Below are 27,284 nucleotides of genomic sequence, written 5' to 3'. Positions count from 1 at the left end.
CACCCACTTGCTCCCCTATGGGAGGAGAGGTGATACGAAACCCAGGGCAGGGAACAAACAAAGGAAAGGAGTTAGGGGGGACTGGGCTCTCAAATGTCCACCGGGTTTTTTTCCTTCCTCATCTTCTGCCGAGGGCAGCAGCCACAGGCTAAGGTCTGTAGTTATTTTGCTATGTGACCAGGATTGTGGGGAGTTATTTCATTTGTCCTGGAAGTGCACTGTCAGCTTGTTCTCATGGTGCATGTACAAGGGTGCATACAGCTCTACACACATACCTTCGTGCTTAAGAGGTCTACATTTTCCTTTGGGGTAGAAGTGACCTACCTAGGCTAAGCTCATGCTAGGGTATTTGTCTCTTTGGAGAGCAAGTTAGTGTTGATTCCAGCAGGATGGGGCGGCAGAGACTGGTTTGTTGCTCAGAAGATGCCTGAAAAATACTGATACCATTAGGGCAGAAGAGTGGAAAGCAGTCCAGCAGGCCTGCTGGCGACTTGTGGGTGTGAGGGGGTTTATCGGTAGCGGCAGGCCAAAGCGTTGACATTCTTGACCACATAAAAGCCCATGGTGACTGGAGGGATGACCAATGTCCGGCCGGCCCGCAGGGGGCGGGGCTTCAGTTCTGGGAGGGTCCCATCGTCCACCATCACTAAGGGCTGGCCGTTCAGCTGCACTGACCTACAGTGAGGAAAAAGAGCATGGGACTCGTTATTGCCTTGAAAGGAAGCCACTGCAGCAAAGCCTGGGCAGCCTCAGATTGCCCCCGTCTGCTGACCATGCCCGGCTGGCTATCACTGACTGATACTTACTCTGCCCAGGCTCTCAGCTGGGTGCTTTGATAACACACTCGAACATCCCAGCAATGCTCTGAGGAAGAAACTGTCCTTGCCCCATTCTACCTGGAGTACTTAGATGACTTGCCCAAGGCTACACAGCTTGTAGTCCTGGGAGCCAGGATTTGAACACAGGTAGTCTAGTTCCAGAAACGCATCATTTATTTTGACAAGTTAAATGTCTCTGAGGCAGAAGCTGAAAAGTGTCTCATGTCTTATTTTTTTTTGTCTTTAAATCATAATAGCAGTTCAGTTTGACTCTTCTACCTAAAGAATTTTCTTCTACCTAAAGTGTGGAATGGTGCATAGGCTTAAGGTGACTTCAGAAGTTCCTATTTAACTGGCATCTTTCATGAGTTTATTTGAGAGATGAGAGAACTGACATTGTGTCACTTGTCTAGGGCAGTTCTGGAGGAGGACAGAGACTTATGTAACAACCTTCCTTTCTCTAATCTGAGCATGAGTTTCCATATCTAATATTTAATGAATGTTTACATTTTAGAGACACAAAGAAGTAGGTGATAAAGCAGGCATTTGTGACCTCAGTTCACCTGCGTTGCTTGCTTTTATCCTTCCTGTGTATCAGTCATTTTCAGCCCTGAGAAGGAGTTAGAGAGCAAAGGGGAACGGCTCATCACCCATCCTAGGCCTGTGGTACAGAATCCAGACAGCCTCCCAGCTGTTTCTGACGGGGGAGGGACTCGGACAGCCAAGTACCCACTGAAGCTCAGTTTTATGGGTCAGTAGAAAAGGCCAGAACCAGGCTACTAGCTGGAAATAAGGCTGTAAGTCACTTTGGAAAATCAGCATTACGGTGATGACTATTTCTGGGCCTTGCCCAGCCTCCAGTGTGATAACATTGTAGTGGTATCATCTGAGCTGTGCAGAGAATAAACTGTTAGAAATTGATAAAGAGGTCTTGGTTTAGTGTTCCTTCTGTGCTCTGAATGATAGGTTTAGAGAGAGATCATCAGACCCCTTGCTCAGTAGAGCCATGAACCCCCAGAGATAAGTGCAATGTAAATTGCTCCCAGGGGAGAGCTGGGCAGAGAGACAGCTCCAGGCCTGGCCCGACGTGGACCAGTTTGGGCCCAGTCCAGATCTGACAGGCCAGGGGGCAGCCCCCCTCTCTTGTTGGTATGACTGAGGAATGAATGAACAAGCAGGGGGCGCCTGGGTGGAGAGCCAGGCCTACCTCTGGAAGATGTGGAGGTGTGAGAATTGAGATCTAAAGGTCAATGTTGACCTCACCAAACATGCAAGAACCTTCTGTGACCCTCTCTGGTGAATACAGCGTACTCATTGGAGTGGAGGGCAGGGTGAGGAGAGGGGGTTCAGGTGCAAAAAAAGCCAGGACAGGTCTTCACAGTGTATTTTATTATTTGGTTCTAGGTTGTGTGAATATCCAACAACCAGACATATGCACTATCAAATACTAGTTCAATAATACTAATTAATCTTTCCAAAGCATACTCAAATTGCTATCACTTGAAAACCTTCAGTGGTCCCTCCTATATATGGAGTTAGGTGCAAGCCCTCCCCCTGAGGAGTTAGGCAACACCCCCTTAGATTCAGATGATCCCAGAGTATTGCCATCTCTGGGTTCTAGGAAGTCAAAACAAAGTGTGAGAAGCAAGCCTTTTAATTTCCATACTAATAACGAGTAGTTATTCTGCAACAGGCTCCATTCTGATTTCCTTATTGGTTGGTTAAAAAGCTGACTCAGGTATGGTTGGAACCAGGGAGCATGATCAAGATTGTGGACTGGTCTCTAATTCCAGGAGCCGGCCACTAACTTCCTAGACGGCTCTGGCAAGTCTCTTTACCTCACTTCCCTCAGTTTTGCATCTGTGAGAATATAGGCTATATAGGATGTAGTACGAATGAAATGAAATAAAAAATGTGAAAGTGCTTTGAAAGCATAGTGAGCCATGTAAGTGGGAGATGGTGGTTTTTTTGTTACTCTTTTCATTGTCATTCTGGGTAGGTAGACTTCTTGGTCCTTGTACTGCGGCACTGACGAGTTTCATGACTCCTTTCCTAAAGCCCTCTCTTCCCTTGGCTCCCGTGGTAGCGTTCTCTCTCTCTCTCTCTCTCTCTCTCTCTCTCTCTCTCTCTCCCTCCATTTTCCTCCTTCATTTCTGCATGTTGTTTCCTTTTGGGGGGACTGTTCCCTTATAGCTGCCTCTCAGATGCTGGGGTTGCTTGGTCCTGGGACCTCTTTGCTTCCCACACTACGTACTCCAGCTGGGTGCTGTTACCAACACCCAGGACTTTAATTACTATCTGCATGTCGATGCTTCCCAAACCTGTATCTCAAGGCTGAATCCTTCTTCTAACTTATATCTCCACTTGGCTGTTCCACAGGAACTTTATAGTCACGTGTCCAAAGTCAAGATCTTCTCCTCAAACTCTGTCCTTTTCTCTGCCTTCTTATCTTTGGGCTGGTACCACCCTCTATAAGATTACCTAAGCCAGAAAGCTGTGGTCATCTGGGTCTTCTCCCTCAGGTCCCAGGTATGGAGTCGCTAAATCCAACCAATTCTACCTTTAAATATTTTTCAGATCTGCTTCTTTCTCTCCCTTCACTGCTATTATTTTAGTTCAGAGTTTTCCCTGTGACCTTGCCCCTGGCCTTGCCTACCTCTCCTGTGCTGGCCACATTGCTGACAGAGCCATCTGCTGCTGTCCCTGCTTCAAACTCTCCAACAACGCCATCCCTTCCACCTTAATCCGGACGATGAAACCAAGCTCCGGCCACCTCCCCAGTCTCAGATGCTGCCAGTGCCCCTTACTGCGGTGCTACCTGTGGATCCCAGACCTCTGGGGGTGGGCTTGGGCTGAGTAGGCAGTCATTGTAAGGACATCATCAGTATACGCATGAACAGGTTGTTCCCAAGGAAAAACAGTTAAATTTTGCCCATAAATGAGGTAGATCTTTCTCAAATGAATATGTCAGTAGATCCTGGTGGGAATAAAATATACCAGTTCATTAAAAAAAAAAAAGTAAATATTTTTCAAATGTGAATGCCTGTAGACACTTGGGATTAATAAGACACAAGTTCATTTAAAACTGCTATAAAATTCCTAATAGATTTTTTTGGGAGGAAGGGGGCATCAGGTGCTTTTTTCAAGCAAGAGGTTTTTAAAGGGACAAGTGCTAGTGTGGGAGGGCTACGGCATTTGTTGCCATTACAAAGGAACCTCGGAACCTGAGCGTACCTTTGGCCCAGCGTGACCAGATTAAATGACTTGTAGTTCCACTTTGGGTTGCTGTGTGTGGTGCTCCCTCCTCCTCCTCTGCGGGACTAACTGCCCTGGGGCCCTGCCGAGCCTGCTCTCGTGTTGCCCCCTCTGGGGAACCTTCTTTGACCCTTGGGTTAGGAGCCCCAACTCTGCACTCTCGTGTACCCAAAGCTTATAACCACCTCACTGAATTGTAGGGACTTACCCACTCTGCCCCTCACTGGGCTGTGAGCTGGATGAGGAAAGGTCCAGTGCCTTTCATCCCTAAATACTCGGTGCCTAACCAAGTGGCGTAGAATTGGGATGGAATATTTTCTGAACAAGTGAATGGACTTTTGAGGCTCTTTCACATTATTTCTGGTATTCCTGGACTGAGTTTCTCCAGCTCTAAAGAGGCTCCCTGGAGGTTTGCTGAGCGTCTGTACAGATTTCATTAATGTACCAATTACTCTTGCTCTCAGTGGCCCTGGAGATGTTAGATAAGACCTGAGTTATTGCTGATTCTCACAGTCACTCACTAGATAGCTTATCCCAACTGGACACGTGGCCGTTGATCATTGATAGCGTTTTTTCATCCTTAAAAAAGATCTATATGACCACCTCTTAGCTAAGCCAACTTGAGTTAATTTTGTGAGACCTTAAGTCCTCATACAACCTTATTTACAAAGTTCCGTCACTGTAACGATGGACAGTGTGGTTTACCACCTCCATTCTAATTTTCCTGCTTACATTTTTATTTTAATATTTATCCTATTACCCAGTTAAGTCATATCACACTAAATATTACAATTATCTTCCACTCTTACGCACTGAACAACTTGTAAGTTTACAAACATATGTTAATGATAAAAAATCACTGATTACTGAGCACTGTCTATGCAAAAGGCAGGATGCTGTGATTTATTCTATCACATTTAGTCCTCACAACTACCAACTGAGGCAGGTGTTAGCATCCCTACAGATGAAGACATCAAAGTTTAGAGGGGTCTAAGATTCACCTAAGTCACATAGCTGGTAAGCGGTAGAGCTGAGATTTGCCCTGCAGCCCTTCACCATAGTCCTGTTTGGCCTCCCTTGTGACTGCTAAAAGAGCCCTGTGAGGTACATAGGCAAGTATTATTATTATTATTTTTGTAACTTCACTATTGAGATGAGGTCAGAGAGGTTAGGTGGCCTGGGCAAGGTCACATAGCTAATAGGTGGCTAAGCTCTGTCTTGGATTCAGGCCTCCTGATACCTGTTTCTACTATTTCGTGTTGTTCCCCAATTCCAGATGGCACTCACTAGGATCATGTTTCTTTCTTTGAAAACCTTTCTTATCATATTTTCATCACATTCTGGGACCTCCTTCCTGGCCTGTGACATTTCAAACCAAATGCTAAATGATCCAGTCTATGTTGAGCTATTTCTCTTAATTCCCTAGCTGCTGAGGGCTTTTAAATTATCCAAATATTAGGACAACTGAGTTTTTATCACCATCTGTTTTTCCAAAGTCTGAATTGCTTTGTTCCTGAACTTGTTTTCTTTGCATGCTATTTGAAACAGTGTCTCAATTTGGAGTCAAGCCCTCTGCTTCCCAGGTCTCTGTGGGATCCCCTTGGCTGGGTCACCCTCCTTCCCCCACCACCTGTCTACAATATCTGTCTTCATGGCTTACTTTATGGTTCTTGCTAGCCATGGATACTGAAGCAAGCTTTCAGCTGTTCTGAGGTCTCAGGGAAGCAAGTCTAGTGAGCATGTTCCTTGCCAGTCTTGAAGATACTTTGCTGGTCTCTGGCCTGACTCTGGCTGGGCTTTTGTGGGAGCAGAGGCAAGGGAAGCCTGCGTATTATCGGGAGCAGCCTGGGGAGCTAGTGGCTGGTTTCTGCTGGCATATTTAGGGCCTTGAATGGGACTTAGAGATAACTAGTTCCACCTCAGCCACTTTGAGAAAGTGATTTGCCTTCTGTGAGCTTGGGTTTCTCCATTTGTATGACAGACTAGATGAACCCTAAGATTCTTTCTGGCTCCCACATTTTTCAAGTTGGCTGCCCACAGCCTAATAGCTAGCCTGAAGCAGAGTTTAATGCCAAATTCAGAGAGATCCTGCACAGGTAGAAATCTGATCATGACATTCACCTGTCTAAATGCTCAGTAGCTTCCTGCTGATCTTAGAACATTCTCCAAAGTCCTTACAAGACCCCATGAGCGAGGCCATTCACCTCCGTCTGCAGCCCGTAGAGGCCCCTGTAGCTGCTGCCCATTGCAGCTCCCCACCACCTCCCACCTCCTTGCGTTCCGTGTTCCAGTCACAATCTCTCTACTCTCAGCGTTTTTGTACATGTTGTCACTCTTCCTGGACACTTCTCCGTATTCCATCCCTGCTTCCAGCCTCCTTTGCCCTGCTAACTCCTACCTGTCCTTCAGGTCAGGTGCCCGCAAAGCACTCCCTATCACCCAGTACTTCTCCTGTCTCTGCACTCGTCACAGCACTGGGATCGCTGACTGCTTGTCAGTCCCTCCCCTAGTCAGGAAGACCATGTATCCGCCCTGCTCATCTCGTGCTCTCCTGTCCACTAACCCACATATAGCAGGTGCTCAGTAAAAGAAGGATGGGATATAAATACATGGGTAGACGAACTACAATCTGAAAGGAAAAGACACTGTGGTGGGAGGACAGAGACTTGAGTTAGAGTCCACATCTGAGCATGACGTGTGCAGGCCTAGAAATGTCACAGTTGGCTCTGGTCTGGGTTTCTGGATTGTTAAATGAGAGGGAGGGAGGGAGGGAGGGAAAGCAGGAGTGGGGAGCAGAAGGGAGGGAGGAAGGAGGAGAGAAGGGAGAAGGTATAATAATCTGAGGAGTGTGGGGCGGGGAGGGTATCAGCTCCCTTTGCTGCTCGATAATCCGCACAACCTCCTGGCTTCGACTCTGGTGCCAGCGTGCTTCCTCGCGCGCCACTAGAGGTCCCCCTTGCTCTTCACAACGGTGCTGAGAGCCCACGCGCCGGCTCCCCCGAAGCGGAGCCCCTGCCTCTGCCCCTCCAGCCTGCTCTCCGGTCCCGGCAAGGCCCGGAGACGTGCGCGGCCCTTGGCCTCCTGGAGCAACAACCCGCAGGATCACTCCAGTCCCGACAAAAACTTCGTTGCGGTGCACTCGGCAGCCCCGCGCCCCCGCAATGTGGCTAATATTAAGGAACCGTCCGAGGCCGGGCTGCGATTCCTGCCGGGGGTGCGGCTTCCCGGCTGGCGTGCAGGGAAGGGGGGCGCAGGTGCGGGGCTGGCGGCAACGCGCGACTCTGCGCCTGGCTCTCCTGCCTGGGTCCCGGCGCCCCGCCCTCCCGCCAGCCGCACCTGTGTGCGCTTTACAGACCCCCGAGGCCCAGTTGCCCGTGGAGGCCCCCTCGCTGCGTTAGGAAGGTGGTGTGTGCAGCTGCCCTGCCCTTCTCCAGCTCGGGGTCAGGTTAGAGCCGGGAGGGAGGCCGGCCGGGTTTGAGGACGGAGGGGCCTCGCTCAATTTCCCTGCTCCGGGAGAGGCTGTGCATCTGGAGTAGCTTAGAGAGGAGGTTCCTTTGAAATGGCCGTGAGTGATGCTACCCGCTGAGGAGGGCCGCTCGGAGGTGGCCGCAGCAGGCTAGTCCCCACTTGCCCAGCTGAAGCAAAAGCTGTAGGATGCTCATGACCCTCTCAGGGGAGCTCCTACTCCTGAGGGGTCATGGGGAGGATTACTTCCTCCCAAGCCTGTCCTGAAGCTTTCTCCTATGTGTTAGGGGATTGTTCTCCTGCTAGGCTAATTGTTCTCATTTCTAAATTTTCAGTGGCACGTGGTTCAGTGCCTGCTTGCGCATTATATATTAAGTTCCTGGCCACTTAGACAATTTGAGGCTGATAAGATCATTTGCCCTATGTCCTGTTCTTTGAGAGCATATTGAAATAATGAGGAATTTCAATCTAGCTTCTGTATCACTGAACTAGGACTCCTTTATGCAAGCAAAGCTGGGGATTTTTAGGCAAGTTGTTAGGGATGTAAGCTTTTCCTGTTTGCAGTTAGGTTTGGGGGTCATGATTTGATCTGTGTTCTATCCAAGTCTGTGTAATAATGGTTTATGCCATCATGGGATCCTACCATCTGCTTCTAGTGGTTTAAAATAACAGCACACTCGGCAAACAAGGTGAGAGCCCAGCTAAGGAACCTGGATTTACACTTATTGTTAACTTCCAACAGAGGAGGCAGTCATCTGGGGGCACTCTGGGAGGACAGTTTGACTCTGTGACCATCTCAAAGCTCCATGTCATAGGCATAGCGCACTCAAACCACAACAGGAACCAGCTATTAAAATCATGGAGACTTTACCATGTGGTTAGCCCTGTTCCCTCCCATTGTAAAGACTTGGTGCCATGATCACCGACATTCACAAATGGTATGAAAGGGGCATTATTCATAGTCCTACTGTTCTTTGTGTTGTACAAATTCAATTATAACAGATGTAATCCTTACCCACTATGACAGAAAACACAGAAATATGCAAATGTATGGTCAGAGCACTATAATTAACACATTACACAAGGGGAGAAAGAGAAAGAAAATCAAACCTCATGGCCTGGATTTCAAGGCCTTCTGCATTCTGGCACTAATGTATTTTTATGGCCTCTCCCCTCACCTCATAAAGCATCCTCTATTCCAGTCACGTGAGACGATATTCTATGGCCCCAAACAAAATGGCCCTTGAACTTGCGTACTTCTAAACCTTTAGTAAGCTCATTCCATTGCCTGGAATAGCCTTCCCTCCAGCATTTCCTAGATGTATGGCTCATCCTTACAGCTCCTGCTCAATGGTCCTCAGCCCTGAGGATTTCCCAGATTCCCAGGTTAGAATTCAACTCTCCCTTCCTTACGCATGCATCCTCCTATATTTACCCTCTGTGGTCGGTCTTGTCTTAAAGTATCCTGTGTGGGGAGGGACCAGGTTTCCCCAGTCCTAATTGTGTGGAGCTGGAAGGGGCAGTAGAGGATCAGAAGCATTCTCTTTATTACAGGCAGTCTGCAGGTGAGATCAAGAGAGTCAGGTAAAAGGGCAGGCGTGTGTGTGCACAGACAGGTTTTCCATATGTGAGGGTATGAAATAGAGGCCATTAGTCATGCCCAAAATGAGTTCCATTACTGTAAGGTCACGGCTTCCTGGAAACCTATTCAAATATGTTAAAGCAAAGGGATAAATAGCTCAGTTTGATCAGATTTTGACAGTGTTCCTATAGCATCAGGTGCACTGGTGTACCCTCAAAAGGGAAAAATAAGATGTCCCGGTGGCACAGTTTCTGCTCCAGGGTCCACAGATGTCAGAGTACAAAGAGTGTGGTGACTCTGAGTTGTTCTAGAGAAGGTGAGTGGGGAGGAGGATAGGCTGTCAAGCGACTGCTGGTGTTTGGCAGCTGGTCCACAGCTTGGAGCTCCAACCCCTTGTCTGAATGAACCACATCCTGTTGTGGGTTCCCGATGCTTGGCAGCCAAAGAAATACTGACTCAAGGCCCTGGACCTGCTATAGGGATGAGGTGGATTAGGACTTTGCAGTTCCCTGAGGCTTATGTTTGTCCATCACCTAAACCACAGCCTCTGGAGGATGTGGAGAAAGGAGAAGACAAGGATAATTTCTTCTCTGCCCACCAGAACTGCCTATGTATTCTGCTTCCCTGCCCCTCAGTTTAGAATCAACTGCCCAGAAACGTGTTAGCTTTACTCTAAAGTGCTCATTTACCAGGATTTCATCTGGGTCACCTGGAACAGAATGGAAATCTCTGCTTGCAATGAGGGTCCCCAAGTGAGTGGAGCTGGGGTGGGGACACCACAGTATTGATGGACAGCTACGCAGAGAGATTCCAGCTGCTGGGAGTGATCTGGAAGAAAAAGTATTCTAGAGCTGAGAGCAAATGAAATCTCTCAGAAAGTAACAGTGAAAATGCTGGATTCCTAAACATCTTGGTTTAAGATGTCAAGTCACTGTAAAATATGAAAGCATTTTATAATCCTCTAATCTGCACAGAGATCTGTACATTACTAATCTGGGAGTTAAAACAAAGCAAACAGTAAAACCTCTGGGAACCGCACACATCTTTCCACTTAGTCATAGAGAACTCCCAGGGGCTCCTGGCATGTTCGCACCTTTGGCAAAATGGCTTAGTGCCTGAATGAAGAGTACAATCTGGGTGAAATCAGAGATGCAAATCAGCTGGAATCTTGTTCCAGCATTTTCTAGAGGGACAATAGTTCTCAACTTTGGCCACATATTTGAATCACCTGGGGAGCTTTAAAAAATACTGGTTTCTGGGTCCCAGTCCAGAGCCTGATTTAATTGGTCTGGGGTGCGGCTTGGGCACTGGGGCTTTGAAAGGCCCCCAGGTAATTCAAAGTGCAGCCATGGTTGATCAGCACGAGCTGATGACGAAAGAGTGGGAGTATGTTGGTAGCTGGGGCAGGGGTCGGGGATCAAATAGTTTTCTAACCATTACGTTCTAAATTTCTTTTGAATAAACAGGTCTTTTCTTACTCTTTTGGAGTACCATGTAAGAGGCCACGTTTTTTAAACTAAAAAAAACATGTGAACTTTTCAAAGGCAAATTTTTTGTTGAATAGTGTAGAGTGAGCACTTCTGCTATTTCTGCAGAACTGCTGCATCTAATGTTTTCCCTGTAGTGAGTTCTCTGGTGCGATGGATGAGCTCCTCAACATGCACCAGGGAGGGGTGTGCGTGGCACTTCACAGCAGGAATTCAGAACCAAATCCAATGGAGCATCTGCACAGATAAAAAAACTCTGTATTTCTTTAGCACTGAGAAGGAAAAGTGTGCTTTTCTTGAGAAGCAAGGTCTCTAAAGTCATTTAGATTCCTCTCAGGTCTTGGGCTGTGTCACAGAGAGCTCCCCACAGACAAAGAGCAGTTCAAGCTCTCTTCAGGCAGAAGGCACTAAGGGGGTTAAATATATCATTCAGTACCCTCGCTATATTTTCCAGATATGTATACAATTAGTTACTTAGATAATGCTGTGTGCATTGCTTATAGCTACTCTCTCTTTAGGAGCCACCAAAAACCCTCAAAGGAGCACAAGAGTGAAAAGAATCCAGACTCCTCTAGGTCTTGTTGAGTAAGCGTACATTGAGTAAAAACTGGAAGGCTTATTTCTCTACATTTTTACTTCTCCTTATTTTTTCTACAGACTGACTCTGAGCCTTAAGTATAAGAATTCTTATAAATACATATAGTCATATATATTTATATTTATACTTTCACAGCATCTATTTCAGACTTTCTGAACTGGAACACTAACTTGAACTTTGCTGGTTAGAAGTACCACCTTCCTGTTCACCTTCAACCATTTCGTACATCTCCCCAGTCCCAGGCATCTCTCTTGCCTCTCCTTGCTCCCAGCCTCTGCGGCTCCTCTGTCCCTCTGAGGGGCTCTGAGTGGCCTTTCAAAAGGCCTGCAGGTGATGTGGTTACATGTGCAACAGCAGGGCCTTTACCTCCAGGAAAAAGAGGTCTCCATCATCTTTTTTTCTGACGTTTTAAAACTGGCACCTGAAGCCCTGCAGAGGTTAACAGGTTTCCTCACACACTCTCAGCTTAAAAAGCACTATTGATGTTCCTTAGCTCTTACAGAACATCAAAGCAAATTCCAAACGCATTAAAGTAATGAATATAACAAATGAAACAAAAAAGAAACTAGAAGAAAATAAAGATATATATTTATCTGATTTCAGGAATATAAGTAGATAACCATAAAAATGGAAAGCAGGAACCACAAAGCAAAAGGTAGATTTAACTGTATAAAAAGGGAACACTTCTGTATGTCAAGATAACACCCTAAAAATGAAATAGTTGGAAAAATAGCAAATAAAATGCTGAGGAAAATATTTCAACACATATGATAGGTAGCAAAGGGGAAATTGCCTTATATTAGAAAAAACTTAGAAATTATTAATAAAGTGGATAACAGCCCAATAGAAAAATAAACAAAGGGGATGTAGAAAATGCACAAAAGCAATAAAATGCTAATAGATGCAAAAATTTCAACCTCACTAATACTTAAAGAATACAACTTAACATAATAATACTGTTATTCATTATGAAGTTGGAAAAGATTTTTAAATATTACTGTTCTGTGTTGGTGAGGTAAATTGTAATAACAAAATGTTCACATTTCCTACTCCTTCTCAGACCTCCACAACTAAGCTTGTCTGAGGTAAGAAAATTGAACAGTTAATCATATGAGATAAGTTTATATAACTCAATGGATTCCAAGGTGAACAGACAGTGAGTGATCAGGGAACCTGCTATTTGAGGAATGGCTGAAGAAGCTGAGAGTGTTTAGATTGGAGGCTAGAACTCTAAGGGAACACATATTGGAAAATCGTTACAAGGATGGTATAGATTTACTCTGCTTAAGTTTTCTAAAGCAAGGATAGAAATGGGAAGAAAACACCCTTTGGCCACAAGTAAGGAGGATCTTTCCTGCAATAAGACCTGTCTAGTCCTAAAGTGGGCCAACTCATGAGGTGAAGAGTCTTATCAAACAGAAGCTGACGGGCTTTTTGTCAGGGATGTTATAGAAGAAACTTCTTGATCTCTAAGAGTACTTCCAAAATTTTCCTCTATAAAGTCATCTTTTAATAATTTCAGAACTTTTATAGAGTGGTTTATTTTAAGAAGAAAGTAATTTAAATGATCCCAGACAAGTGAGGATAATGGAAACCTGCAGGGAGTACATCTGGTCGACCAGAGTTCAAAAACTCCAAGTACCAACTAATATAAGCAGTATAGAACTTGAACACTTAGATGTTTTGAATCTGCTGAGATATATGGAGTAATGGCCCCTTTAGTCCCAGAAGACAGGTCTTCAGGTTTTGTTTCTGAGTGAGAATTCTTGGTATAGAATTCTTTTTTTTTTTTTTTAAATAAATTTATTTATTTATTTATGGCTGCATTGGGTCTTCGTTGCTGCGCGTGGGCTTTCTTTAGTTGTTGCCTTATGGGCTTAGTTGCTCCGCGGCACGTGGGATCCTCCCTGACCAGGGCCCGAACCCATGTCCCCCGCACTGGCAGGCAGACTCCCAACCGCTGTGCCACCAGAGAAGCCCTAGAATTCTTAAGGTTAAGGTTTTTCCTAAAGCTCCTTTTACCAGATCTGTCCATGTCCCAAAATAAATGTGATGCTTCCCGATATCTGTGGTGGGTCAGGTGGTGGCCAGTTCAGCCCTCAGAACTTTTCATACTAGCCAAGCTCTGAATCTGGAGATGAAGTATCATAATGTGGTCTGTTCCAACAGGGACATGAAGATACTTTTAAAGTCTTAGCACCTGGGAGTTACTTCAGTATTTTCAGAACCTCTCTGTTTGGCTAACATCACATGACACCTCTTTAAAGGCATGCAGTTAGATGCCAGTGCTTTCCTTTGATATAGGATTTAATGAGGCTGAAATCAAAGCAAAAGGTATATCCCAGAGAGACGGAAAAATAAGCAGGTGCGCAGAAGAAGGAAGAAAAAGATGCTCATTTCTTCACAGAACAGGCAAAAGATTCTTGGCTCATAGGAGACTTGACATTCTTTCAGCTAAAACATGGCAGCTGAAGGAGAGGCTCATACAGATATGAAATTTAAACATTTAATATGAAACCTATTAGCCCCAAAGCAGAAATATTCTGCACCTCTCTCATGGCACCACCCACAGTCTGCTTCCTGTTTGTTTTTTTTGCTTCTAATAATAGAGATGAACTTTTTGAGGGCAGAGACCTCAGAATCCCTTTCCCCTCCAAACATCCCTATTAAATAGCTCTTGAAGGTCAGGTGATGACGTGGCCTGGCAATCAAGAGACATTCTGATCTGAAACATCACATTAAACTTTATGTTCAGACCTTTTTCCTAATCTGTCTACTCGTGTTTCCCGAGTTCTTATTAATTATGGGACCACAATTCATTAAGAATTTAGCCAGATTCATTGCCACTGAAAGTCAGAGTGATGAAGAGGAAGAGTTATGTCTGGCACAGAGCAGGATCTCAATCAAAGTTGATGAATGGATAAAGATACATACTCCCCAGTTTCCCTGGGAGTCCTCCCCTGACAGCATCTTTCCCTCTGAGGGTGGGGCTCCATGAGGTTCAGGGGGTCTGGCAGTGTCTGTGTGCATGGGGTCAGAATATAAAATGCTGAGATTGATTTTTAGAGACTTCGAGTTAAACCAACTTACAGGCACTCCTGGTATTTAATAATCATTTTGTTTGAGGAGAGCATAGAAGAAACAGAAGGGAACTCCCTGGTTTTGCTGAGAAAAAAAATGGTTTTCCCTAAAATTCTGTGATTAGGAAATGGAATCTTAGAAGCAGCTCAAAGAAGAACTTTCACAGAGGATCTGAAATTAGGACTTGTGAAGAAAAGTTAATGGAAAAGGGATGAGTTAGCCTAAAGGAGAGAAAACTGGTGGGTCACCTAATACTTTTCAAATATATTCATAATGTATCATGAATACATAATACATTGTATTCTTAGGCCTAAGATGAAATGAACTCAGACAGTATCATGACAGAGCTTGGCTATATATAATGTATATTTTTCAATATCATTATAATTTTACATTACTGGACTCTTAGGGTAGCACAGTGTTGAAGAAAGTGCAGTGGACTCGGGGTCAGGAGAATTGGATGATAGGTACTTTCTAGATCTGTCACTTAATAGTTGTGTGACTTTTTTTTTTTTTTTTTTTTTTTTTTCGGTACGCGGGCCTCTCACTGTTGTGGCCTCTCCCGTTGCGGAGCACAGGCTCTGGACGCGCAGGCTCAGCGGCCATGGCTCACGGGCCCAGCCGCTCCGCGGAATGCGGGATCTTCCCGGACCGGGGCACGAACCCGTGTCCCCTGCATCGGCAGGCAGACTCTCAACCACTGCGCCACCAGGGAAGCCCAAGTTGTGTGACTCTTGAATGAGTCACTTAGTGCCCTAAAATTCAGTTTCTTCAACTCTAAAATGCTTCATGGTGCTGTTTATTATAGATAAAGTCCCAGCCACAGGCACGATCTGCCCCAGTGTTCCTATAAAATTAAATGTTCAGACAGGATTGAAACTGTGGGCACTCCTTCCCTAGAGGTCTTTAGATATAGAGCATCTTCTGGTCCAGATGTCCTAGCTACAGACTGTCTGAGGGCAGGGGAGTGAACCAGACCACCTCAAAGCATTATTCCACCTCAGGGTCCTTAGCATCAGTGCATCAGAATAGAAGAACCAGTGTGATGAAAGTTGTTTCCTTCTTTTCCAATTTTTGGATCATTTTCTCTCCAAATGGAATTGAATATGACACATAGGGCAGAATGCTGGGGTCTGGTGAGACACCTGCTCCTGGTTTGACTTTCCCCTACAAAGTGAGTCTTCCTGTTCTTTGATGTAAATTGCCTTGCTTGACCCAACTTTATGTTGCTTTTCTGTTTGCTGAAAGACATTGGAGATATTTATGTCTTGGGTAGAGATGATTCCCTAAAGGACAATGTTCATTGATTTGTGGTCGCACGAGGCATTGGGCAGATTCTCTCGTAGATGGTAGAGCTGCCCCAAAGGTGCTCTTAGACTTACCTAGAAGGGGAAATATTACTGTCTTAGGTGTGAATGGTAAGTGTTTCCCCCAGAAAGGTGAGAAAGCAGTGAAAATGACAGGGGAGGGACCTACAGCTGGAGATGTTTTGGAAGAGAACTAGCCTGGTATAACTACCACTTTCTCTTGTAGCACCAGTTTCTTTGTGTGTCTTTTTGGTGGCTTGAAGAAGCTACTTTTCTGGTGACCATAGAGACAATAGGCTCCAAAAGTGAAGTGGGTGTGGGGGGAGGGAAATGGAAGAGACTAATAGAATTTTAGAGTTTGATGGGAAGCAGTAATCTTTCACCTTAACCTCCCACTGAGTAAGGAATCTTAGAGCACCTCTGAGGTGGCCATGGCCACTCATTCCTTGATTAATAGTCTACCTCCTGAGAAAGCCTGTCCTGTCCTCAGTTAAGCCAGGCATGCCTTTGGAAAATGAGCTCGTTTTGTGGTGAAATCTTTCTCTTTTAAATTGTAGTCCCTGGTTTTCTGTCATTTTAGAGGATCCTGGGCCAAATCTGTTTCCTTTCACTTAGCAGCCCTTTGAATATCTGAAGAAAGTCCTCACAACTTACCTTATTTTTCTTGTCTAAATTAAATCTCCCTATTTTCTTCAGCCATCTTTGGAGAATATATATTCCAGACACAGAATACCCTTCTCTGGTACACACTGCAGTTTTCTAAAAGTTTCCCTTCTTCTGTCCCATAGGGTATAGGGCACCCACCTTTTGTCTGGTTCCCAGAGTGAGAACCATCTCTTACATAAAGAGTTGAGACTTGAGTGGCGGGTCTTACAACTGGTTCACTCACTGATATCAGAAACAGGAACCTTCACTGTGGACCTGGATGTCTGGACTATGCCTGATGAGTGGCCTCAAAGGTGCTTCCTGTACAATACCTCACATCCCTGAGCCCCAAGTTCACAGGCAGCTACCCTTTCAGAGATCTGAACTATTTCCAACCCTGATGGCAAGTCTAAGAGAAGGAGAATTACCCCATGTTCTCTACCCATCAAAAAAGTTTGCCGGTATCTCCCTCATCTTAAAACCCCAGGCCAAAAGGCCCAACTGGTGGCTTGAATGGCACAGTGATCTGCTTCATAGCCTCTTCCTGGTCCCTAAAGACAGAAGCAGTTACAGGTTCCCAGAGCTTTCCAACCTCTTCTGAACTGACATGGCTTCAGGCTACAGCAAGGAATTAGCAGGCACAGAACACAGAATCTGGCCCCAGAGGTTTATAAGAGAGAGAAGGAGACACCAAAGGCTGAAATCACTTCCTAGCATTTCCTTTCATCCTTCCCTGCAGAGTCTGCTGCACCAAAACCACACTCTTCCTGTGAGACCCCCATCCCAGACCACGGAGGGCTCCTGCTCTTCTGAGCAGTTACTGAGCAGGAGAGTGGGATGTACCACCTGAACGTGTGCACGGCAGTCCCCTGTCCGGCAGCTTACAGTCAGAGATGGCTCAGCACGTTCTCTCTAGAACGAGAGAGGTGTTAAATGAGTAGGAGTTCACAGGAAGAGGAACAGGCTTGGAGAAGTGAGTGAAGGGCCCAGAGTTCCACAGTGAAGTACTGGCAGGAATAGGGCTGGAATCCAGTTCTGTTGACTTCTAATCCCAAACTCTCTTTAATACAATATATGTAAAATCATATGTGTGTGTCTGTATTTATACTTCTATACGTATGTGCATGCATGGATGTGTGAAATTTTCATTTGTAGAAGGCTTCATTTCACCCATATGCTCTAATTTGATTCTCACAATAATCCCACTTGACAGGTAAGGGAGCTGAGGTCACACAGGTAATGGTAGCCTGGATTAATATCCAGGCGTTCGGGTTCCAGCTCCCTTTTCTAATTGCATAACATTGCTATTTGATTTCAGTGGGTGTTACCAAATTCCTCTTCAGGACCCCTGTGGAATGAAATTCTCTCTTTCCCTGTCCTTCTCTGACGTTGTCAACAAAGCCAGAACATAGCTCCTCACCAAGATGGTGACAAGGTTAGATGCACGAGAGCATAATTGGAAATGCAGCATATCGGTAAGCCAGTGAGAGTCACTTCAGTCACTCTAAAGAGAACGTATAAGCAGGACAGGGGCCAAGGTGTGGCCAGGTTCAAACATCAGAGCTGTGATCCCGGAGGCAGGGACACAGAGTTGGGTAAACAGGGTTAGAGGCCTGTGCCCTTGGCTGATGGAGAAACAAGCTCATAAAATGGTGCCACCCTGGACCATCATTTCCTCATGTTTCATGGTTTTGCATTTATGCAGTTCTTATGTCTTTTTATCATAATCTTAACAGATGTCTTATCCACACATTATCTTAAAAGTCTGAGAAGATGCTACTTTTGAAGAACATTCTTAGAGCAGTTGTTCCCCTCTTCGTCCCCAACTGGCTAGAGTTCTGAGTTGAGGAAGAGGAAGGCAATGGGCATTTACTGAGCGTTTACTAGGTATCAGGAACTTTACATAGATGACTTCATTTACTTCTCTTCACAGGAGAAGTTTTACAGTTGAAGAAACTGAGGCTCAAAGAGATGATGTAACTTGCCTCAGGACACAGCCAGCAAGTGGTAGAGCTGGGATTTGACACCTCAGCCTGTTAGACTAAGGCATTTGGTCGGTTCCTTCCACGGGGTACACGTGGTCTTCCTGACATTGGGCAGGCTCAGCTCCTAATATCTTGGGTTCTAGAGGACCCTGAACTGTCACAATCACTGCTGAGGAGTCAGTCTCTCTGCCAGACGTGACTTTGTGAGTCATTACTGAATGGCAGTGGGAGACTTAAACATACGGGCCACAGAAGATCAGACCAGGATGAGAATTTTAGAGCCGGAAGGGACCTTACCAAATATATAGCAACTCTTGAATTTTGCAGATGAGGAAACTGAGGCCTAGGGGTTAGGATTAAAGGATGTGCCCAGGTTATTTAGTGAACCAGAACCGAGTCTCCTGCCTAGAATGAAGACCAGGAACACAGCACACCAGTCATGAACTACTGGGAAATGGAGAGAGGGGATAAAATGCTCACGGGAGTTCTGCTGGGATAGATAGGATTGAGGGGAAAGAAAAGTGGGAGCAATGTACTTATAGCCAGAAAAAAGAGCCAGTATGTGAACCAAGACTGAATACAGATCTAGCGTGGGCTAAAGAGGCTCAGTAAGTGACTTCCCAGATTGTGTTTTGTTCCCATTGCATACAGTTGGAAACCAAATGCAAGCCACCAAGGTTGCTGTGAAACAGCAAACAATTATAGCGCAAATAGTTGTGGGCAGCTGTGGGAACACAAGCCACCTGCTCCAAGTTTATAGCTTTGTTAAACTTGGTAAACATTAAAAAAGGAATGGGAGCGCTCCCAGTTTGTACAGTATCCCATACCCTTCCTGGGAGGCCTTCCTCCAGGATGGGGTGGCCTAGAGCTGCTTTCTGTGTTGCCAAGGTCTCTAGAAGAGACTGAGGGAGGTAGAGTATCACAGAATCATACACTTACAGAGTTTGAAGAGACTACAGGGCCCCCAGAATATAATTTCTCTCTTAATGTTCAGATAAGGAAACTGCGTTCCAGAGAGGTGATGTGCCCAAAACTATAAAGTTAGGGGCAGAACTGACTCTTTTTTTATTCTACAGTGATTTTATTTTATTTATTTCTCCAGGGTTTTATTTACATTTATTTTTTATTAAATTACAAATTAATCCAAATTAACCCCAAATTAAATCTTTTAATTAAATCCAAATTTTTAATTCATTAGCACTGACTCCTGATCTCTGAACTTCTGATCTTTGTCCAGTGCTCCTTCCTTTAAGCCCCACAAGGTTTGTAGATGGAGACAAACAGGGAGTTACAGCATTACAGAATGTTACAGCTGGAATGGATGTGGTTCTTAACTACAGCTGTTTTTGGTTGTCACATGACTGGGGGTGCTATTAGCATTTAGTGGGTAGGGACCAAGGATGCTAAATAGCTTAAAATGTGATCATCCTGCATAATGAAGAATCCTGTGGTCCAGAATCCAAGAGTGTCCTTGTTGAGATATATTTTGTCCATCGTTTGACTTTATGGTTGGGGACTCTAAGCCTAGAGACAGGGAGGGGCTTGACCAGGGTCCTAAAGGGAGTAAGCAGTCCCTGAGTGAATTAGCAGCAGCCTTGGTGCCCTCAGCAAAGCGGCACTCCAACTCCCCGCACACCCAGCTCCTGCTGTGCTCGCTCCTAAGCTACTTCCGGGTCGGCACTTACTTGGACTTCAGGCCCTCCTGTCCATAGGGCTGCAGTAGGTACTGGTGCACAAGCTTGTCCCTGAGAGTCCCGGCCAGTTTAATTTTCTTTCTTGATCGGTGCAAGTTGATGATAAAAAGTGTAATGGACCCTCGAACATAGTTGTGGCTGATATCCAGAGAGAGAGAGAGAGAGAGAGAGAGACAGAGGGAAAGATGGAAACACAGTGGTCTGTTAGATGCTTCTAGATCATTTACAGGCTGCATGAAACAGGACTACCCCAGGAAAGGGCAATTATTTTATGGTTCTTGGCCATCCTAGCCCTTCAAAGACGCGAAGGCCTTGTTACTGTGGTGTCCTGCAAAGAAGATACCCACTTCCCACCACACCCCTTTTGTTTTTGTTTAAATGTATTGCAATAATTTTAGAAAACAAAATATCTTTTCCTGAATATGGAAGTAAAATACGCTGATTGGAAAAAAAAAAGGAAAAATATAGAGAAACACAAAGAAGAAAAAGAAAAATCCCCCATAATCCAAGTGTCTTAAGATATGATAACATTTTGGTAGATACCCTTCCAGTATTTTTTAGTTTATTAATTCAACAAATATTTACTGAGTTCTTTGACACATACATATATATATTTCTCAGTTTTTACATAATTGGGATCACATTGTTCACCAGTTTTTTTAGTTCGTGAACATCTTAAACATGCTGCCATGTTATTGTTATTATATATTCTTTTTTTTTTTTTCTTTTTTGCAGTACGCGGGCCTCTCACTGTTGTGGCCTCTCCTGCTGCGGAGCACAGGCTCCGGACGCGCAGGCTCAGTGGCCATGGCCCACGGGCCCAGCCGCTCCGCGGCACGTGGGATCTTCCCAGACCAGGGCACGAACCCACGTCACCTGCATTGGCAGGTGGACTCCCAACCACTGCGCCACCAGGGAAGCCCTATATATTCTTCACTTATAAAAGAATATTAAGTTCTTCAATCATAGAAATTTATTTAACTAGGCTCCTCCTTTGGGGACTTATGTTGTTTGTAATTTTTTGCCATTATAAATTATGTGATGCAGGACTTCATTTATATAAACTTTTTGCACTTCATGATTATTTCTGATGGATAAAGTGCTGGAAGTTGGAAACACTAGGTCAAAGGGAATGCAGTGTATGATTCCTCACCAAATCTGATTCCTACCCAGTTGGTGCCCCTCTCTGTGGGAAGATTATTTTGTCCCTGCTCTGTTGAACACTAGAGTGATCACACGATTGGCTTTGGTCAATGCAATGTGGGTGGACATGTTAAAACCTCTGGGGCAGAGGCTTTAGTAAGCAGCCCATATTTTGCCGTGTCTCTTTTCCCTCTGCCAGAAGACTGACAATGTTCTTGAGAGAGGCTGCTCTATTGATCTGCATCCTGGAATGAGGATGATGTGGAGAGATATACAGCTGAGCCATGACAGACAAGTAGTGTGAAAGAGAAATACATTTTCTTATTGAAAGCCATGGAGATTTGGAGGTCCTTCGTTCTCAGAGCATAACCTCATCTATCCTGACTAATATACACATGTTGATAATATTGATATTATCTAGAAAGCTTGTATCAGTTTGCTCTGATCACCTACGTGTGAGAGCACCCATATCCTCATACCCCTAAGAACACTGGATATTAACCTTTTAAAATATCTTTCTCAACCTGAGAGGTGATAATGGGATTTCAATGTTGTATTAATTTGTATTTTTAAAAAATTCACACTGAGGCACAGTATTTTTTTTTCATTTGTCTCTTTGCCATTTCTTCTTTTGTAAACTGACTGTTCATGGCCTTTGCCCATTTTTCTATTGATATATAAAAACTATTTATTAAAGATAGTGATCCTTTGTTTGCATGTATATTGCAAAATTTTTCCCAGTTTTCTTTGACTGATTCAGTTTGTTTGCGTTGTATTCTGATGTATAAAAGTTCAAAACTTCTAGGTAGTCAAATTTATTGACCTTTTTGATTTCTACTTTTGCTACTTTACCTACCCCATGATTATACAACTATTCACTTTTCGGAATCCTTTTAAACCAGCACAGGTTTAAAAAATGGCCCCATCCTGCTTTCAAAGGAGAAATTCAGAGCAACTCTAAGTCAACTGTGCCCACAGGAAAATATCATTCTCTGCAGAAACAGTACACCTCAGCCTCTGGGTCACTCATCTATGCCTCTAAATGTGCTAATTAAGAGTTGAGTGACCAAGGGCCAGTCATTGTGATAACTTGGACTAAAAAAAAATACAGAATACAGTTTCCAGGTCTCATCCCTTTATTTAATCCATTTGTGGTTGGGGTCTGGGAATCGATATTAAAAAAAAAATCTTTCCAAGATATTTGGCAGATGAGTTTGGTCTGGGAACCACTTGCCTAGAGCAATCCATTAAGGTTATGAGAAGAATCCCCAGAGTATACCCTTTTGGCTGTGTGTCCGATGATTTTCCTTGCATCTGTAGGAGGGTACATTATTGCATTCAAGGTTTTTTGGATACCTGAATTGATATTCTGATAAGTTATTAAATGACTCTTCTATTTGGTCCCTCCTCCTCTGGTCCTTCTTCTCAGTCCCCTGAAGCATGTGAACTAGCTTTTGGAGCCAATGAGTTAGGTCAGGAGAGAATGCCAATTTATTTGTGCAGACTTGTGTCATCAGAGATCTGAAGAAAGATGCTGCTAGCCGATGTTAGCATTTACCAACATTAAAGAACACCAACTAAATTCCATTGGTGGGCTTTAAGCTTAGCTTAGCTGTGTGCAAAACTACATTAACTACAGGCACTGTGGGCTTCAGCGTGTGAGCAAAAGCAGGCGTGCATGAGTACCAATTTTCACAGACTGTGGTGAAGCCTTCTGCTAACTCCCATCAAACAACCTTCTCAAAGGCTAGCAGCAGAGGCGGACAGAGCTGCGTGTTTGCATTTAGGAGTTTCTCCTCTGCAGAGCTGGGGCAGAATGAGCCCTTGGAGATGGCAGAGGAGAAGGGAGGGATGTGGGGAAGTGGTGGGTGGGAGGGAGACCTGAAATCACACCACTGCTTCAGGGAAAGCTATCTTTTCAAGCTGCTCGGCAGTGGTCTGATTTCCATTTACACAGTTCCACTGGGGAAGACAAGCCAGTACTGAAAGCCAGCCCAGACACCAACCTGCCGAGGCTCTCACAGAGCTCACGGAGCCTCCTCAGGTAGGAGCTGGCATTGAAGACCCCCTCGATCATCGCTTTCCCTGCTTGGCCGATGGGCAAGGACAGTAAGCAGAGGCCTTTGGCTGTGAAGACACATTCTTGGCTGGGGAATGCAGCACCAACCTGAAAGTACTATGCTGAGAAACCAGATTCCTGAAGAATGTACATTCTCTGCCGACAGAAGAATAATCTTGGAGGACTATCTGTTCCCTAAGGAAATGGGGTCTTACTGAAGGTGTGGACTGGAGGCAACTGCTGACCTTCTGATGTTGTCAAGTCCAGGGGGCTTTTTGTTCTCTTAGTTAATGCCCCTGCTGTCTGGTAGAACATCTGTCTTGTTCCATGTCTCAGTCATGGTAAGACTTTGTCACCAGCAGAGAATGCGTGTATCTGGAGTTCATCTTTCTGGCTGTTCTTTTGCTGCCTGACATCCCTATGTTGCCATGTGGGAGGGGGAGGAAGTGAGTCAGGAGTGGGGACTGGGCCTGGAATATCATGGATAGAAGAGGCGAGGGGTGTCATATGGGGAGGTGCATCTTGACTTACAGATGAAAAACAGTCCCTGTTCTAGAAATGTCTCCAGTGAAGTTGGGAGACTAGGAAAGGGAAGGGAGGGTGACGCTTTGAAATCCGTGGCCATTTCCGGTGAAAGTCTATGTGTTTGAAAACTGTGTTGGTCCATTGTCTACAAATCTAATTCAAAGTTCTTAGGTTTGGTAAAAGTCAGGCCATATTTTGCCAAACATCTTTTCCCCTAATTTCAAAGCGTTGTGTATTTTAAGGGAAATTTAATCCACATGTTTCTGATTCATTTACACTTAACTCATCAAAATATTGTTTTGTAAGAGCCATTTGATGTCCAAGAAGCCTCAGGAACCTTTTTATAAGTCTTTAAAAAAACTTCTTCTGAAAAACAGGAAGTTGTGCTTTGCCAATAATAAACGAACTTGAACCCCAAAAGCCTCAATTTTGCTTCAGTATCCACCAGGCTTCAACTGGTTCTGAACTTGGCTAAGGACCTCAGCTCCTCCCAGAAACATACATTGTGTTAGCAGAATGGTTTAGAAAAAGAAGGTTTCCTAGTCAAAACTTATTCGTTCTCTGAATAAGAAGACTTAGGGTGAGAATTGCTATGCTGCCAGTGTCCTAATTTGTTGGCTCTAGAACAGAAAGAAGAAAATCACCTGCTAGTGTTGGTATGAGTATCTAACTCTTTATCCTAAATCAGTCATAAAAGACAATCGTCAACTAGGTCAGAAACGACCCACAGTGTAAGAGATGCCATGAGAGGGAGTGAGGTATTCAGGTAGAGGTTCATGACTGTCAGGGAGATTGTAAAGGGCATTTCTGTGTTATACAGGACACTAGGCCAAAGATCTCTAAGGGTTCTTTCCAAATGTAAAAATCTTTACATTATTAATGTTGCTACTTGCCTATACGTGTGATACCATAGAACCTTTGGAATTTAATACAATAATACAAATGCGAATATCTGGCAAGATGCTTGGCACACAGCAAGTGTTCAATACAGACTAGAGTGCAGGAGTTATTTTAAAAGACCCCTTCTTTGGTTTATTCTACTGGTAAACCTATACTTTTCCACCCAATTCCCTATTTTGAGCAAGGATATATATTATCAGAGTATTGGTCAAGACTGGACAGCGTGAAGCTAACATGCCCACTCTGGGACATTTCTGTGACCTTGGCTTCTTTGGCCACAAATAAACTAAGTGAACCAGGAGTGCTTCCTCGTGACTGCTATGGAGGATGAGGGGGCACAGACAGGGCACGTGGCTTCCCACAGAGAAGGAGCAGAGACACTTCTATCTTTGCGCCCACCTATCTAAGGCACCGGACACCCACTAACATGGAGAAGATCTGCAAACTCAGCCAGCTCAGTGTATCCACTGTGGGCTTGCTTCTCTAATAGGAACAAAAAGACCTTCACCCCAGTAATCACTAAGGTCATCTGTGGAATAGATTAGTAAAGTCATTTCTTTCTTTTATGTAACAGGGAGAAAGAGGGATGGAACTGACAGAAGCACAGTGGCACTGTTTCCCCAGAGAGGTTCTGGAGTGACTTTCCATAGAAAGCAGAGGAGACCTGGTGATGGAGAGAGAATATTGAATGCAATGAATGAGTTGATGCTAGTGAATGGCAGAATTCTTAACCATTCCACCACACCCCTTCCTTCTGGCCAGTGTGGTAACAGCAAAGGGAAAGAGAACTATAACTGTAAATCATCAGTGATGTCTTGATGCCCTATTTCTGCATTCATTCACTCGCCCATTCATCAAACATTCACTGAGACCTTCCTCAGGCCACTCTACTGGACACCAAGAATACAAAAACGCATGAGGCACTGGCCCTGAGGGCACAGTATATTCAGAATATTAGTGACAACTTCCCATAAGAATGTCAAAGAACGTCAGGATGAACACTGGGATGAAACAATGTGAAGAGACCTCTGTGAAGACCCTCAAATTCTGCTAAGCCCGTGGCTTGACTACTGACATTTTCCCCTGCGTCCTCAGACCTGTAGTATAAAGGGCACATACTGATGTGCTTCCCAAAAGAGACAAAAGGTGCCAAGAGTAATTTTTCTCTCTTGAAGCTGGGGGTCCACCTTTTGGGTGGTTACCTCAAGGCCAGGGTGGAGACAAGGAATACAATGTTTCCTTGTGTGGTGATCAGATAACTCCAGCCAAGGCCATAAAGCAGTCACTCTCTGTCAGGTATTGGATTGAGCTTCCTGTTGAGCAAAAGGGACGTTGAAAGCCTCTGGCCTCTGCCCAAACCAGCCTCCACTCATCCACAATAGGCACTTGTATCTACAGACAAGACAACTGGCCCCTGACCCCGCTATGCTCAGAGTGATTCTTTGAAAAATCTTATCCTGATAAATTAACTGGCTTGGCTCCTCTGTCATTAAGGAAGGGGAAGGAGCGTCTGTTGTAACCTGACCGCTGGAGCTCTTTGTGCCTCCACTACCCGTGATCAGCTCCTGACAGGCTCACTGGAGTGAAGATCTGGCTGGGGGCACATGCTTCCTCCTCCCTCACTCCCACTCCACACAAGGTTTCTCTGCAGGAAGAGAAAAGTTCTTACTTCCAGAGCTGCCTACTCTGTTCCTTAAATAGAAAGTGATGTAAGAAAAGCCATATTTGGTCGGATGGGTTTTGCTTTAGGCTCAGTTTTAAGTTTTTACCTTATGAACCTCACGTTTTAAAATATTTTATCTGCCAAACTTTATTTATTTACTAATTATTTTTCCTGTTTTTTAAAAGACAACTCTGACAACCAGAGCTTCAGATGAAAAAGAGCATAATCATACCTGTTACCGTGCTGATTGTTCAAAGTCCGGCCCCCTAAAAAAGGAAGCCTAGATTTTATTTAACCTTTAAAATAGCTGAAAAGCTTTTCCAAATACTGAAATAGCTCTAAAGCTGGCCTGACTACTTTTGGGCACTCTCAGTTTGGGATGCACTGGTATATGGTTAGGTTTCTAGTGGTATAGCTCTCCAAAATGCATCTTAGAGATGTAGACTTATTTCCTCAAGCTCGCCTGGTGTATCTTAGGAACAGATTTTATATCTCTACCCTTGGTTCAGGCATAGGCATATAAATAAGCCTCCTGGACATTACATCAACTGGCTGGGAGAAAATGCTCAGTAAAAATTTGTTGGATGAAGAAGTAAATGAACAAATGGCATGTATTTTTATGAACATTTTATGAATAAATCCTGTAAGTGTGAGAGAGGGGGTTTACTTGGAGAAAAAGCTGTTTATCAGAAACCATTTGAAACCTGCAAAGAGCAGGTAAAGTGAATCCAGAAGTGGTTTTCAATAAGTCTTGAAGGGGCCCCATGTATGAAATTCTCAAAGGGGCCTGAAGCTCCCCAGGGTGGCTTTCTGTGCCATCTCTCTGCAGACTTACTTGTGGTGGTTTGTGCAGTGAGCATAAATCCTTAGTTTGTCCCGGATCACTCGGCCTGGCCGTGGCTTCCGCTGGAGCCCAGCCACATGCACAGCCAAGACTTTGGGGCCAATCAGGCGCTTGTAAAGGAGAGAGAGCCAGTAGTCCTGAGGAGAATAGAGAGGCAGAGAGTCAGAGACAGACACACATTCGGCTGTTCTGAGTAAACATACAAACACGCAGGCCAGAATCTACTTCTTACC

General features: G+C 44.7%; 1 protein-coding gene across 4 annotated transcripts in view; it reads right to left on the bottom strand.

Moving 5' to 3' along the window:
- Nucleotides 1-509: 509 nt before the first annotated feature.
- Nucleotides 510-27,284, bottom strand: part of HPSE2 (heparanase 2 (inactive)) — a gene marked incomplete at its 3' end in the record, with an annotated part of 568,642 nt that continues 541,867 nt past the window's right edge. For 3 of the 4 annotated variants that reach the window (XM_082854941.1, XM_082854943.1, XM_082854944.1), the window contains 3 exons: nt 27,043-27,188; nt 19,909-20,055; nt 510-675 (listed from right to left, as the gene is read on the bottom strand). In XM_082854941.1, the coding sequence (XP_082711067.1) occupies nt 510-675; nt 19,909-20,055; nt 27,043-27,188 (459 nt within the window). Of the gene's footprint in view, nt 676-2,401; nt 2,436-19,908; nt 20,056-27,042; nt 27,189-27,284 lie in introns of those variants that run through there. The other variant, XM_082854942.1, reaches the window with a different exon arrangement.

Source organism: Leucopleurus acutus (genome assembly GCF_964270905.1).
Source record: "Leucopleurus acutus genome assembly, chromosome: 14".
Classification (NCBI taxonomy): Eukaryota; Metazoa; Chordata; class Mammalia; order Artiodactyla; family Delphinidae; genus Leucopleurus; species Leucopleurus acutus.
This window is presented reverse-complemented; position numbering and strand designations above follow the sequence as displayed.